The following is a 16994-nucleotide window of genomic DNA, read 5'->3' as shown; positions in this document are numbered from 1 at the left end:
AATGTATATTTTTTATATGTTAATTACCCCATGCAATTTGTAGCGGTGGCTGAGAATAATGTTTAATGCAGAACAAAAGAAAACAGTTCATGATATAATGGAACTTAATGGCGACCCATTCTGTCCAGCCGCATGTGATATGAAAAACATCAATGGAAAGTAAAAAATGTAACTCCTGTTTCACAATCCACATGACAGTAATCTTATTTTTGATTGTTGATCCTTTACTAGGAATCTAGTTCCCTATGGCAGTGTTTCTTAAACTATGGGTCACAACCAAAATTGGGTTGTGGACATGTTTGTGATGGGTCGCCACATGATTGTGCAGTAAAATTTTTCCAAGTGTTAATTCTGTGGCAAACCACATAACATACCACCCTCTGTTTACTGCTCTGTTTAATGCAGTAGTATACAATGCAAGATGTATGCCATTAACAATGTTGTTGGTATCACAAACAGGTTTTGTTTCTAAGGTGCTTAAATATAATTAATAATCCCCACAACCCCGATTGACAACAAAATATACATGTAAGAAAAATGGATACAGGAGGAAATGACAAATAACACTGTCCAACTTAAGAAATGAGGAAACTGTGGCACTTCTTTGAAATGAAAAGAATTGGTGAGGCACAAGGATGTGACGATTTTCAGGGTGTTATGGGGGTGAAACAGTATGGTGGGGGTGCATATAGTGTCATGGCAGTGTTGCATGTTAAATGTAGTTTCAGTAGTCAGGAAAAACTGGTTAGAGCCTTATTATGTGTTTGCCATTATGACATAATGTTGAATCTAAATCTGTAATAGATGTGCAAAGAAGAATTTGTATTAAATTAAACATGCACCAACAAGGGTGAATTCCTTGTCAATTTAAAAATGGTTCAATGAATCTCCGTCTGCTGATAGCATTGAAGATGTGTTTGTTGGACCATTGAGAACTTTAATAAAACCAGAAAATATCAAAAGGGTTTAGCACAGTGTCAGTCAGCAGTGTCAAACACGTCAATCTGAACTGTTTGCTGAGTTTGTAATCAAGATTTATCCTATCACCGGTACAAAATATAAGTAGAGCATAAATATTTAGGAATAATTTAGTTACATGACTCAGTGTTACTTACTGTTAAATGAAAACTCCTTCAGAAGAATGTATTGTTAATGGTGGGGCTCATTTGAAAAAGGTTTTTTAAAAATGTTATTTAGGACCATGTACATAAATGGATTTAGTTAATTAAATTAGTTTTTGACTACTGGTACTGTATTCCTTATCCTGCACCTAGAGTCAAGTGACCATTCATACTATCCTTTCAAAGTTCATTGTATCATAGCTTTACTAAAGCATTTACACTGGCAGTGATATATTTCAGGAATATGTTCATTGATCTGAATGACAGTGATTGTTTTATTAATAATATGTTTGCTTTTCCCTTTTCCAATTTAGTGACATTCCTGTGAGAAATATACTTGAATTTAAACAAAAAGCTTTTGTGGTTTTTAATATATAGCCATTGTTATTTGTCACTATTCTTCTTCTTGTGCCCCAGTATGGTATCAATTTTCTTATTTGGACCCCAGGTTAAAAAGTTTAAGAACCTCTGCTCTCTGGACCTCCATCATATGGTGAAATATGACAAATTTCTATTACAATTGAGAAATTAGACTAACATTTAAACTGAAGCACACATTTTAAAAATATCTGATGCAACTATTCTTCTTATATACTTCTACATCAGGAAGCAAATCATTACATTTCTTATAAACATGCCAAATTTGGGTGGCTTACACTAATTCAGACTATTTTTTCAATGTTTTATTAGTCATTGTAAATATTTCTAAAACAGCAAAGGTTCTAATTTTTACTGAATTTTCTAGTAGCCTGATTACATTTGTTGTAGTTTTCTTGGCATTCTATGATTTTTATATAACACTGGTACCATAAATGTATGATTTTCATGCGTTTCTCAAGGTTTTTTAATGAGATAAAGTTAGATTTGAATACTGACTGCTTTTGTTTTCTGTTGTTGAAGTAAAGAATTAAAAATTCATTTATTATTATTATTTGTTATTCTTTTTTCCTGTAGCACATGATCAAGTTCCGGTACGTGCCGTTCACTCATGGCAAGACTCGCTACCGTGGCAAGGATGATACTGGCAAAGTCTTTGTCAGCTGAATCGCTGGATACCAGACAACAAATTGTTGTTAATTCTAAAAAGTACCCTTAAAAAGACGATGTAAATAATATGTGAGTTGTCTTTGTATAAATTTAAGTACATTTCCTCAATTTAATGTCACGGTGTTAAAGCCCACTGATGCAAACATTGGTTAATAAATCAGGCAAACCTGGGGTGCTAAAAACATTTAAACAACTGTAATTAACCATTGAGTGGATGTAAATATTTCAAATAAATGAATGAATAAAAAATATTGCCATCAGTTTCCTTTTTCTATATTTTTTACTTTTTGGCCATGCCCTTGAAAATCACTTGTATTCCGCTGCGAGAGCTCTTCGGCAGTCGCAGAAAAGCAAAAGAGAAATGCTTACTCGAGCCAACGACTACCACATTTTCCAGACCAGCTTACTGCGCAGAATCGTCTGTTGCAGACTGGCTGAGGCGACTATGACGAGAAAAAAATCCCGGAAGTCAATATCACCCACGGGGCACCTCACCGGAAGTAATGTCTAATCCCACCTCAATCTGTAATAAGGCCTCAAATGCCGGATATGATGCAATGCGTATTACGGCATGAAATAATACTAATCTTTAATACTTGATTATAGCAATATATAAAATAGTTCATTTTGTCTTAAGTTTTTAACAAAACCCTACTGATGTCTTTTAACAAAATGAATTTTATTTGTATGGTTTAATTTAGTTTGTCCTTACCAGCCGGAAATGACATATGTCGTTAATATGGTTAATTTGGACCTCATCTTCCGGAAGTGTGGCTGAAGCGCCTCAACCCCCCCTTTCCCGTCAACTGTTTTTCGTTGTTTTGCTACCTGATCAATAATCAATCCTGATTTCGATCGATTCCCTATTGGGGAGTTGGTTTCTACCTCAGTTTTGTTGTGTCTGTGGGCCCTGGGTCCTCAGCGGCCCTAACCCGCGTCTCCGCTCCTGCAGCCGGAAGGAGCTGTGCTTCCCGGCCGATTGCTGGATCTTTTTTTTTTTTTACGACTGAATTTTTTTCTCTTTTTTTCAATTTTTTTTTTTTTTCAAAGACAGAAGATTTAAACCCGGAAGTTTTCCCCGGTCGCACACAAACGGGGTGAGTACTACACGCACTGGGTGTACTGGGCGAGCGTACTGGGCAATTTGACAATAATTAATGTTGTGTTTTTTAAAAAAGGAGAGAGAGTGAATGAGAGAAACAGTCGCCTTGAAACACATCTACCCAATGGATTCCAACTTTTTATGCTTTTAAGATGAGGAAAGCTGTGAAATTCACTAATAAAGAAGGCAGTCAGTCTATAATTTTTGATTTAGTTCGGTAGTTTTTTTTACACGATGTACGTTTTAATCTAGGTAAAAAAAAATACCACCCCGTTTTAGCAGGGCAAACTTGGGGCGAGAAAGAGGTTTGGCATTCGCGGTTCTAGCACAAATGCATCGCAGCGTAAAATTTCTGACTTTGCTTACTGGTTTCTCACAGGTTTCGTTCTATTATATTCAAATTACAACTGTTGGACCCGACTTCATGTTAATCGTTTATAGCTTATTTAAATTTTAGTGAGTCGAAACTCTCTAAACATTTGAATGAAATTGTAAGCAGATACTAGCGTGTAGTGGATTCTGTGATTCTTCATTTACAATAAAAGAAAAAAGCAAGCCATTGGAATTGTCATTGAGGTCCTCTTCTGTTATGCAGTGTACCACTTACTAAAAGAATTCAAAAGCAATGTTGAAATAGGACATTATTCATTAGAAAGGATCGTATAAATAAAAATGTATTCATACTATAGTTTTATAGATAATTATTTAAACTATCCTCAGCAAAACGGAGAAGTGTGCATTGACTTGTTTACGTACAGCTTTTGAATTAAAATCAGGTTTTGTTAAGTTTTGCTTCCAACCATTAAAATTTCTTCACTTAAAAGACTGAGCATTCTTCTTTGGTGGTGTAAGGACTGACATGACGAATTAAGTGAAAGGTTTTAAGGTCGATAGATTTTTGTCTAGTTTATTGGAGAGTTCTATTTGGAGCGGCACTCTTTTTATGTGTGCGAGGGGCAAGTACTTTTACCCCAAAATCTGAAGTATATTAAGCGTAAGCATGCAAATAACTTTTCTTCTGTCATATTTTGTTCTCAATAGAATGTTTAGATACTTTATAACATTATATTGACATCTGATATTTGTTAAAACTGTCTTTTACATTAAACTTTTAAATTGTATGAGTGAATGATGGTTTACCACATATGTTGGTCTGAATGATGACATTGTCATAAAATGTGCAAGTTATTTTTATTCAGTTTTGTATTGATACATGTAATATGAAAAATTTAATAAAATACTTTGTTTGTAGTTGATCATTTTCTTTTCTTGTAAATACAATGTATTATCCAGAGATGTTATTTACATCCATGGTGTATTAGTAACTTAACTGGCAACTTGTGATAAGTTGTACTACGATTGTTCACTCAACAGTATAATTTGGACTGTTTGGCATTATTTGCAGAATGTAAGGAATAGTGTTTTATTTTAAATATTTCTGGAAACTTGCACAGGGGATAAACTTGAGCAAGACATCAGAATTATAAATAAAAAGGAAGCATTTCCTAATTTTGTATATATTTACACACAGACTGTAAAGTGCAGTTTCTGGTTCCACCTGCTATGTGTCTGTGAGCAAGTCTCTTAACCTTCCTATGCTCTAACAGAAACACACAAATATGAACAGTTGCATGAAGTAGCAGTACTTTTAATTGTAATGGTATAGTATTCCCTGTAGAAATATGCAATATAAATAAAGACTTTGTATTAGAATGAGAGTATGTAGTAACATGTTTATAATGTTTTCACCTTCCCTGTGCTATTTATTTATATACAAATATAAACATATAGTGAGAAAAGCTGTTGTGTAGTGAATTTTGCTATTGGCTCACACTTTCAGGAAACTGTCTTTGAAATTCTGGCAAAGCCACTACTGTGGATCTAATAAATTCTTCTCATGTCTGCATGTATTTTTCCCCTGATACTATGGTTTTGTCTAGCAGCAAAAGGACTGCAGATTAGTATCACTAGTGACTTTAAATTGCCATTTATATTTATAAGTGAGTGTTCCCTGTAAGGGACTAGATTTTCATCCTGGGCTTAGTTCCTGCCTTGCACCTTGTGATAACTTAAGTAAGGTCCTTTTCCCATTGATCCTTTGATTCACCAAATACTATATGTTCAAAATGTGATTGGATATCCAAGAGTGTTGACTTTCTAATAAACTGCAATACCGACTTAATATAGCAGAAAATGCAGACTGCACATGTCTACTGGAATTTCATCAGTTCAGTCTCAGAATTTCAAACAATAAAAAGAAAGCAACATTTTTCATCACTGTTATGCAAATGTTAATGGAAGCAATGGACCTCAAGTGTATGCCAAGTACAAAGTTCAGACTACTGCCGAAAGTATAAGAATAAACTAATAATGATTCTGCAGTTAAACTGAAACAAACCGTGCTACACACTTTAAGAAAATGTGACAAAAGTACATAAACATATCATTCTCAAACTTGCCTAATCCAAGAAGCCACTGTTGCAAGGCTTACTTCAGTAGACACTCACTTGGGACCAGTTTAGTGTTGGTAATTAATGTAACATGCACGTCTTTGCATATATGTATGTAAAAGTGGACTACCTAGAGATAAAATACAAAGCTAGAGAGAGATACAGACAGCATTGCGTGCATTAGACAAAAGTGCAAAGCACAATGCCACCATTCTGCCCAGTAGAAGGAACACTTTTTGATGAGTTAATTATTAAAAAAAATATATTATTTATTTATAATTTAACCTCTTAATTTACAGTTATTTTAGGACCCATTTGCACCTGAGAGTATTTATATCTGTTTAGTGCTACACCTAAACCGCTTGTAAAGTTATTTGCCATAGTTTTAGTGACAATGTTCACATCCAAATGTTTTAGCAGCGAGTGGTTTACAAAACTGTCTACAGCAGTTTTCGAGCAGTTTCAGCCAAAACACATGTTCCATGGAAACAAATGTTAGTACAGTGGAATCTCGGGTCACAACTGCAATTCGTTCCAAAACTCTGGTTGCAACCCAATTTGGTCGTGACCCAAAGTAATTTCCCCCATAGGATTGTATGTAAATACAATGAATCCGTTCTGGACCGTACAAGCCGTATGTAAATATATGCTCGCTTGCGCTCTCTCATGCTCTTGCTTGCTGCACAGGGAATGCACAGGGAGAGACTGAACACGTGCATAAATCATCGGCGCGTACAAACCAGAAGGGAAACTGGCTTGTTCGTCACCCGAGTGTGTGGTCATGATTAGATGCAAAAGTTTGGCGAACTTTTTGGTCGTAACCCGATTTGTACGTGGTCCGAGACGTTCGTGACCCAAGGTTCCACTGTACTTGTAAAATGCTGTTGTAAAAAATGAGCATTTTTGCAGTGTTTTTGCAGGAAGTCATTGCCTCTTCCTGGGTGAGCAGCTTATTAAGACTAAAAAAATGCAGGTGTCTTCATGCACCTGTGTGTATTGGTTGTCTTATGACAGTTGTTGATGAAGAGATTATGTATGCAACATAGCTTACCATCAGGTGACATGTACTGGACAGATGTTATAGGCATACATTTAGTTTTAATCAGGTTAAAGTTTAGTAAGCTTAGTTCAGATGTTTTAACACTGACTGACTTAGGGTAGAACTGTCATTCCTGCCTCATTTACTGTGCCAGTGTTTGCATGTTTTGTCAAGGGCTGTCATGATGATGACATTTAATTTGGAATTATTTTCCATACATATAATTTTGATCAATGATTTAATTCTTTTTTTGTTTATTGTTTACCAATATTATAAAGTAAACCTAATAATTTAACAATACACATTCACCTTATGAAGAAGAGACATTTATTGGCATTGAATATTGTAACATAAATAAAAATTGCATTGCTTTGTAAACAAATTGTACAGGGCAAATATGAAATCATTAACAAGCAATGACCCAGGTACCATAATCAAAATGAACAATGTAATATGGCAGAACCAGGCCATATCCCTGTCATCCTTAACCACAGCCGACCATACTTCTCACTGGCTAGGTAGCCTCTATGCAAGGAACACTAACATGTTGACCTTATCTGGGTCAAGACAGCACCTCATTGGGGTCACAGTGTTGCCAGCCTTACTGAACATTCTCTCAGAGGCAGTACTTATAATGTAAGAAATAACATAACTGCATTAGTTTTAAAAAAAAAAATGTGTGTTACTATGGAATATTATTCCCAAACCAACCCCCAAAATATAGTTTTTTTGCACTAGTATTACCTTTATTTAGCAAATGTGTTACCAGCAGCTCTTGGAGTAGACCCTGATTTATACTTTGTGCATGAAGCTTGTGCGAGGCCAGGAATATTTTTATAGTCAGCAGGTGACAGTGTTTGATCAATATCACATACCTAACAATATCACAGTTGAGGAAGTGAGACTTTGCTGATCGAAGAAGAGTTGTGCCTGTTATTACCATCTTTAAGAGGAAAAGGGAAGGTGGAGTGACAGACTCATTAACCAAAAGCGGTAAAGGGAGCGTGAGAATAATATCTTTGTGAATATGTGACCTACATGATGAAGAAATGCACTTAAAATATTTTTGCATGTCTATATTCTGCTTTGATGTCCTGCCATGTCATATTTAGCCCTTCATTCATTATTCTGACACCCACGTAACCAGCCTTTCCACAAAATTCATCACTTTGAAAAACCCAGCACTAGTGGCGGCATGTTTCTGTGCCTGGCATCATTTTTGCCATGCAGCTTTTGCAAACCAGAATGCATCAAGTCAAAAGGTATTGAACAAAAGTTATGCATATTATCCTAAATATGCCGAGGGGTAAATTTAATCTGCTCAGTTTAGGGTTACAGGGAGCTGGTGATCATCACAGCAGCACTGGGTGTAAGGCAAGAAAACGATGTGCTTTAGCAGCCAGCCAGGAGATGTGATTGTAGGCATCTAGTGCTGTGTCTGCACCTTTCCTCACCGTTGTCCGGTGAGTTGCTTCTTATAGCTGGCTTCTCTAGCCATTCCGCCCCCTCGGACAGCTTTTGGCTGGCTGTAGTCTCTGAAGTCCTGATCTAGGTTAGTTACAGTATTTATGAAACACAAGAAAATCTTTAAATCTGCTTGTGTTTCTGGTCAATTTCATGAAGGTTCTTGGGTTATATTATTTAATAACAAATGCTGGCCAGCGAAGTGTACAGTTTTTCCTACAAAATAAAGAATATGCAAAAGTAATATACTGTTTAACACATTATACTTTATAATAAGTAACTAGGTAACATATTTAGTTTTTTTGTAAGCAACATTCCCCAACACTAGACGTGATTAAACGAGCACCAGTCAAACATTACATGGTGGAAATAGTGATAGAAATATGACATTTCTGTTTCATCCAGCTAGCTTTATACACATGAATGGAAACAATTCTAATGATTATCCAAAATAGTCACGGTCAGCTCAAATAACTGCAAGTTAGGCAATTATGTAATAATTGTGACAGGCTAAGTTCTGCCCATGCATTTCTGAATTGATTGTAATTATTGAGTGTGTTTAACTGCATATCATTACCTGTTTTAACAATGAATAATAGATAAGAGTCAGTAATATTTCTCAATTAACAAAATACATTCAGTCCTTCATGTGCTGTAAAGTAAGTAATATCCATCACATTTTTTCATCCCCAACATGTGCCTATGAACATTGAACGCTGCGCCAACCAACTGATTGTTCAGTTTGGCTTTGGTGTGATTGGAGGGATTGCAAGTGGGGGGTGAAAAAGGAGGAGTGAATGCTTAGAGCATGCTGAGAGAGCCACTTTCAAAGACTGCAAATATATAAAACTGAACAGGAGGCGAGAAAAGAACTCTAAAAATAATAACACTGTCTGAGAAGCAGGCTTTATGGGAACACTCTTGAGAAAGAGTCACAGATCAAGAGAGGTTCAGTCACACATGGATACAGAGGAAAGGCACTGAAGGTACACATAGGCAAGAGATAGCAAATATATTTTAATTATTCTCGTACCCTTCTCCAAAAGTTACCATGGCTAGTCAACTAATAAGTACAAATATATACTGGTATATACTACTGTATATAAAAGTGGAAGTTGGGTGATCAAATTTATTAAACCAAAAGGAGAAAAAGAAACAAAAATTTAAGATGACGGCTTTCCAAGAGAAGATACACCTCTCAATGGTCCATGTTCCTTTGAAAATAGTCAAGTAGACCAGCTGGCTGCCCATCTCCTCATGGGTGCCCTTCAGTTCAGTACAGAACATGCTGATGTCTGTAATTGTACAGAGAATACATGAACCTGTCACTTTTCCTGCCAGAGCTTCTAAACTATCTTGTATATCATTTCATGGTTGTGTGGTGTATTTTTGTCAAGTTATCAGTGCTGGTGCAGCAGGATACAGAGGAATACTGAGAAATGGAAAGGCTTAGTAACAGCTGATAATGATTGCCGTAATTTCAAATGACAAAAATAATGAAAATATACCATATACAGCTTTCAATACCCTATATTTAATTGTAAGAATGATGGGTATCCTTGTTAGCTTTAGCATAGAGATCATTTTGTGATCGCAGTTTATACTGTGCGCTATGGGCGTTAAATTTGGTTGGGTAAATGGAGTCAAAACCACTGATGGCTTTACATGTAAGGAGAATTATGAAATTGTCTCTAAATCTAATTGGATGCCATTGAAGAGAGGCTGGCATCCATGCATTAAATATTAATACTTATTCTAGGTAGAATCCTTGTGGCAATAGTTTGAATTAGCTGCAAGTTGGAAATAGAGTGGTTTTAACATCCTTGAAACCAATTCATGACTTAACTGTTTTGTATCCTATATAACAGCAAACCACCTTCATTTCCTTTATTGCTCAGCTGGAAAAAGAACACCTTAGTGCAATAATATACAGTAAATACTAAAATACCTATCAGTCACAAATTTAATACTTAAACTACATGTGAATTGAGAAAAAAAAAACATTATTTCAAAGTTTCAGTACCTCTGTGTTCAAAGAAAGTCCAAAAACATAAGTCTTCATTTCATTTTGAAAGTTAAAGATAGATTTAAGTTGTCTGTGTCAAAAGATGTGCCACGACGAAGGTGCAAGGACCATAAGAAATGAGCAGTAGATTTGTTAGTTGTCTATTAGAGACCAACTGTACAACACTCTCCATAATGTTTGGGACAAAGACACATTTCTCCTTGATTTACCCCACTGCTTCACAGTTTAAAATTATACATCAAACAATTCAGGCATGATTAAAGTACACATTGAAAACTTTAAGGGTTTGCATACATTTTAGTCATAATTACAAGACTTTTAACTGTATATGTGGTCCACCATAATGTTTGAGACAATTGACAATTTGTGATTACTCAGGTGGGTTTCATTTTTTCATTACTACAGTAATAAGATACCTAGGGTTGCTTCTACTTGACAGACTACCTTTGGAGTCTATAGTTGCCATTGTTCAATATGAGGACAAGAGCCGTGCCAATGAAAGTCAATGAAGTCATTAAAAACAAGAACAAAACCATTAGAGACATCAGTAAAATGTTAGGATAACCTAAATCAACTATCTGGAATCTCATTAAGAAGAAAGAACACACTGGTGAGCTAAGGAAGACCTCCACTGCTGATAATAGAAGAATCCTCACTATGGTAAAGAAAAAGCACCAGATGCCTGAGCGACAGATTAGAAACAGTCTTCAGGAGGCAGAGGTGTATCTGTTAATCCTCAGAAGACTTAATGAACAGAAGTACAAATACCACACTACAAGATGCAGACTGTTAGTTTTCTACAAATACAGGATGGCCAGATTACTGTTTGCGAAAAAGTACTTAAAAGAGCCTACAGAATTCTGGAAAAGGATCTTGTGCACAGACAATACAAAGATTAACCTGTATCAGAGTGATGGCAAGAGCCAAGTGTGGACATAAAAAAGAACTGCCCAAGATCCAAAGAATATCACCTCATCCGTTAAAGATAGTGGTGGAGGGGGATGTTGTGGCTTGGGCATGTATCGCTGCCACAGGTACTTGCACACTTATCTTCATTGACAATGTAACTGCTGACAGTAGTTGCACAATAAATTCTGTGGTGTATAGAAACAGCAGTGGCAGCACTTCTGCCTTGCAGTAAGGAGAACATGGGTTTGTGTCCCAGGTCCTCCCTGTGTGGAGTCTGCAAAGTGCTTTGAGTAGTGAGAAAAGTGCTATATAAATGCAAAGAATATTATTATCTCGTCTGCTCAAGTTCCAGTGAATGCCTCCAAACTCATTGGATGGCGCGTCATCCTACAACAAGTAGAGGTCCCAAACATACTGTTAAAGCAACGCAGGATTTTTTCAAAGCTAAAAAATGGAAAATTCTTGAATGGCCAAGCCAGTCACCCGATTTAAATACAGTTAGCCATGCCTTCCACAAGCTGAAGAGAAAACATAAGGGGACAAGTCCCCGCAACAAGCAGGAGCTGAAGATGGCTGCATTTGAGGTTTGGAAGAGCATCACCAGAGAAGATGCAATGCACCAGGTGATGTCTATGAATTGCAGACTTCAAACAGTCTTTGTATGCAATGGATATGCAACAAAGTACTACATATGACTTCTTTGATACGCCTACAATTATACACCTACCATTACTATATCCTATATATTATGGTGCCCTCAGATAGGACAAATGGGTGGACCATATATAAAAAGTGTTTTAATTTCAATATGGTGTGACCAAAATTTATGTAAATATTAAAAGTCTGCAATATGCACTTTAATCACATCTGAATTGTTTAATTTGTAATTTAAACTGACACAGAGGGGTAAATGAAGGAAAAATGTGTCTTTGTCCCAAACGTAATGGAGGGCACTGTAGATGTCTGGCTGGTCTGAATCTGATGGCATAGCATAATTAGTAGACAGTGGAGACTGTCAGATATATCAGTAGGATACCACACACACTGTGTTTTGGTCTGAGGAAGCTGCTATTGAGCCAAACTCATATGTTGCCTTTGAGGCAAAATTAAGTAAAAAAGAAAAATCTATTCCTTTACATGAGAGTTTTCCTGGGTTGTTAAGTATGTATGGTACCTCCATATCAGTCACACACTATTCAAGTTCTGTGTGCTAGCTTACTATCACTTGGTGTCCATTAAACATGTTTCATCTTGCATTATTTCTCATTTTTAGTATTCATATTACCAAACTCTGTATGCATTAAATATGTCCGTGCACTAAAGTGAATGTCTGCACAGAAAAATATGTTTTGCATTAAATCAACATGGCTGCTTTTAGCAATCTGTGCAGCTAACCACAATTAGTCAATATTCAGAAGTAATCACACCACAATAGTAGATTTTGAAAGGAGAGAGAGAGTGCTCAAATAACAAGTCCAGTACTTTGGATCCATGCACCCAACTCTGAGCAATTCTTTTGGAGTTAATTCACACCTGAGTGGTATATGATTCAACATGCATTATGCATTCTTGAAGTCAGATTAGTATTTGGTACCTACATGATGATAACTGTGAGTAAGTTTCAGCACTTCATTTAATATGTTACTTCTGACCTCAATAAAGACTGCTTCAGGATGTAGTCAGGTATAAGTAGATCCTTTAGAAACTGTAAAGGAGGAATGTGCAAAAACAGGACAATGAATCAGAGATAGTTGATAGCCATGGTTCTGTCATTGTGTGGTTGGGATATAGACAAGTTTTGTTGTTTTAAGCAATGGTGAGTTGGAAGTAGTGTTTGGTCATCCATGCAAAAACTTTGGAGAACACCAATGTACATAAACATCCTCCCAATGTTTTTGTATCTTTTGTAGAGTATTCCTATAAATTTATTTCTGAATAAACTCTTTAAAAAAAAAATACAGACACAATTGTAAACTTGGTTATTTAGAATGCATAAAGGCTACACATTAAAAAAGTAATTTAAATTATGATGACCTAAAGCAGGGTAGGGAATGGCACTGACTAACTTCCAGTTCTATCCTGGTTTGTGAATATGTATATTTTATGACTTTGGAAGGAAGCACAAAGAAGTTAAGTTCTACCAGCTTGGTTAGGTTTGGAAAGGAAATCCTGTTTGAACACATCCTAAAGTGCTTTGCTTTGTGCACATACTACTATGTGACCCATTCCCTTTTTTATGCAAGTCAGAAATTTTGGAATACACAAGAGCAGGCTCCCCAAATGCTTCTTTAGTATCAGTGATAGAATGTATAATATCTAGCAAAAATAAAGCTGTAAGGAATATTTCAGCACATTTTCACTCTTTCAAAAAGTTTCCTTTTTGATGAATTAAGGCAGCATTATGAAAGGGATTTTTCAATAATAATTTCAAATAAAGGATAGAAATACGCAGCTTGCAAGGTATATTCTACACCAATCCGTGCAAAGAATGATGTAGTTCAAATAAAATTTGCATACTGCATGCTATATTTTTGACATAAGGCTCTGACTTTTACCTATTATCCCAATTATGACCAATGATGTGAAGCATCTGACTCAATTGGCCAAGTGTTTTAAGAATGTTCCAAGCTCAGACCTCTCTTGCTGCCTACCTGTAAGACATGATGGTTATATGAATGAATGTTTCACATTGTTACTCTTACAGCAGTGGTTGGAGTATTGCAGAATGGGAAAGGATTGTATAATGAAAAAATTGTCACAAATTATACTATATTGCTTACTTTTCACTGTATTTAGTTGGAAAAATTCCAATCTGCCTTGTCAAGCTTTTTTTTTTTTTTTTTTTTTTTTCTTTTTCTTTTTCGAAAAAATTGAATTTTCCATTCATGGGTCTGTCCAAACTGTCTTTAATGTGGCACTTAAGTATGCCTGCTGGGCCTTTGTTAAACCTCTAGATGCTTCAAAATCTTTGAGTGATAACCTCATAATAGGTTATTCGATTTCATAATCTTACAGATGGGTTGAGATTGGTGTTGAAGATGAAATTGAATTTGATAAGAAATATTGTATCATTTACTGTGTGCTCGATTGTACTGTGTCATACTTATTCTAATGTATTCTTATAGTACAAATAAAGGTAAAAAGAATAGAAATTTCAGGCAGAGATCTGGGAGGATACCATTACATAAGAGAATTGAAAAGAAAGACTGAGTTGAGTGTCATTAGCAGAATATTGATGAAAAATCCTAGGGATGCATAGGGCATATACCAATCACCAATTTCATGTTACTGAATTAGATGATTCACATTTTTGTTTTCTTTATCCCTTTAAAAAAATTTTACACTACGCTCCTTCATTTCCAGATGTATACAAGCCTTAAGTTCTGTATTAAAGTGAAGTTCTTTTGGCTTATTATTATTCAGTGAGCATATAAATACTAAAATAAAATTACCTTAAAATACATACTTTAATAAATTGTTTAGAAAATGGTTATTCACGCTCAATATGGCATAAACATATCTGAAACAAAGCTTAATTTAAAAAAGTAGGTTTCACCATTTGTCATATATATATACAGTGCATCCGGAAAGTATTCACAGCGCATCACTTTTTCCACATTTTGTTATGTTACAACCTTATTCCAAAATGGATTAAATTCATTTTTTTCCTCAAAATTCTACACACAACACCCCATAATGACAACGTGAAAAAAGTTTACTTGAGGTTTTTGCAAATTTATTAAAAATAAAAAAAACTGAGAAATCACATGTACATAAGTATTCACAGCTTTTGCTCAATACTTTGTCGATGCACCTTTGGCAGCAATTACAGCCTCAAGTCTTTTTGAATATGATGCCACAAGCTTGGCACACCTACATAAGTATTCACAGCCTTTGCCATGAAGCTCGAAATTGAGCTCAGGTGCATCCTGTTTCCCCTGATCATCCTTGAGATGTTTCTGCAGCTTAATTGGAGTTCACCTGTGGTAAATTCAGTTGACTGGACATGATTTGGAAAGGCACACACCTGTCTATATAAGGTCCCTCAGTTGACAGTTCATGTCAGAGCACAAACCAAGCATGAAGTCAAAGGAATTGTCTGTAGACCTCCGAGACAGGATTGTCTCGAGGCACATATCTGGGGAAGGTTACAGAAAAATTTCTGCTGCTTTGAAGGTCCCAATGAGCACAGTGGCCTCCATCGTCCGTAAGTGGAAGAAGTTCGAAACCACCAGGACTCTTCCTAGAGCTGGCCAACCATCTAAACTGAGCGATCGGGAGAGAAGGGCCTTAGTCAGGGAGGTGACCAAGAACCCGATGGTCACTCTGTCAGAGCTCCAGAGATCCTCTGTGGAGAGAGGAGAACCTTCCAGAAGGACAACCATCTCTGCAGCAATCCACCAATCAGGCCTGTATGGTAGAGTGGCCAGACAGAAGCCACTCCTTAGTAAAAGGCACATGGCAGCCCGCCTGGAGTTTGCCAAAAGGCACCTGAAGGACTCTCAGACCATGAGAAAGAAAATACTCTGGTCTGATGAGACAAAGATTGAACTCTTTGGTGTGAATGCCAGGCATCACGTTTGGAGGAATCCTGGCACCATCCCTACAGTGAAGCAAGGTGGTGGCAGCATCATGCTGTGGGGATGTTTTTCAGCAGCAGGAACTGGGAGACTAGTCAGGATAAAGGGAAAGATGACTGCAGCAATGTACAGAGACATCCTGGATGAAAACCTGCTCCAGAGCGCTCTTGACCTCAGACTGGGGCGACGGTTCATCTTTCAGCAGGACAATGACCGTGAGCACACAGCCAAGATATCAAAGGAGTGCCTTCAGGACAACTCTGTGAATGTCCTTGAGTGGCCCAGCCAGAGCCCAGACTTGAATCCGATTGAACATCTCTGGAGAGATCTTAAAATGGCTGTGCACCGACACTTTCCATCCAACATGATGGAGCTTGAGAGGTGCTGCAAAGAGGAATGGGCGAAACTGGCCAAGGATAGGTGTGCCAAGCTTGTGGCATCATATTCAAAAAGACTTGAGGCTGTAATTGCTGCCAAAGGTGCATCGACAAAGTATTGAGCATAGGCTGTGAATACTTATGTACATGTGATTTCTCAGTTTTTTTATTTTTAATAAATTTGCAAAAACCTCAAGTAAACTTTTTTCACGTTGTCATTATGGGGTGTTGTGTGCAGAATTCTGAGGAAAAAAATGAATTTAATCCATTTTGGAATAAGGCTGTAACATAACAAAATGTGGAAAAAGTGATGCACTGTGAATACTTTCTGGATGCACTGTATATGTATATATATATATATATATATATATATATATATATATATATATATATATATATATATACTAGCAAAATACCCGCGCTTCGCAGCGGAGAAGTAGTGTGTTAAAGAGGTTATGAAAAAAAAAGGAAACATTTTAAAAATAACGTAACATGATTGTCAATGTAATTGTGTTGTCATTGTTATAACTGTTGCTGTCTTTTATATATATATATATATATATATTATATATATAATATACACACACACATAAACATTTATATACATATACATATATATACATATCTACATATACACATCTACATATATATACACACATACATAAACACACACATAAGACTTACTGACTGAAACGGGCTTTCATTGACAATCATGTTACGTTATTTTTAAAATGTTTCCTTTTTTTTTCATAACCTCTTTAACACACTTCTTCGTTGCGAAGCGCGGGTATTTTGCTAGTATATATATATATATATATATATATATATATATATATATATACATATACACACATACATGCAGTTTTAATAACACAGAAA

At 36.1% G+C, this 16994-nt stretch overlaps 2 protein-coding genes across 4 annotated transcripts in view; both read left to right on the top strand.

Annotated features, from left to right (window-relative positions):
- LOC114657930 (protein RER1-like) overlaps window positions 1–2411 on the top strand; it is a 46539-nt gene extending 44128 nt beyond the window's left edge. For all 3 annotated transcript variants that reach the window (XM_028809905.2, XM_028809909.2, XM_028809907.2), the window contains exon 7: window positions 2076–2411. In XM_028809905.2, the coding sequence (XP_028665738.1) occupies window positions 2076–2165 (90 nt within the window). In that variant the 3' untranslated portion in view covers window positions 2166–2411. The remainder of the gene's footprint in view (window positions 1–2075) is intronic.
- A 295-nt stretch (window positions 2412–2706) lies between these two features.
- Window positions 2707–16994, top strand: part of znf384b (zinc finger protein 384 b) — a 59567-nt gene continuing 45279 nt past the window's right edge. Inside the window, 1 exon segment of the mRNA XM_051931841.1 lies at window positions 2707–3265. The gene's annotated coding sequence lies outside the window, so the exon portion shown is untranslated.

Source organism: Erpetoichthys calabaricus, chromosome 9, assembly GCF_900747795.2.
Source record: "Erpetoichthys calabaricus chromosome 9, fErpCal1.3, whole genome shotgun sequence".
Taxonomy (NCBI): Eukaryota; Metazoa; Chordata; class Cladistia; order Polypteriformes; family Polypteridae; genus Erpetoichthys; species Erpetoichthys calabaricus.
This window is presented reverse-complemented; position numbering and strand designations above follow the sequence as displayed.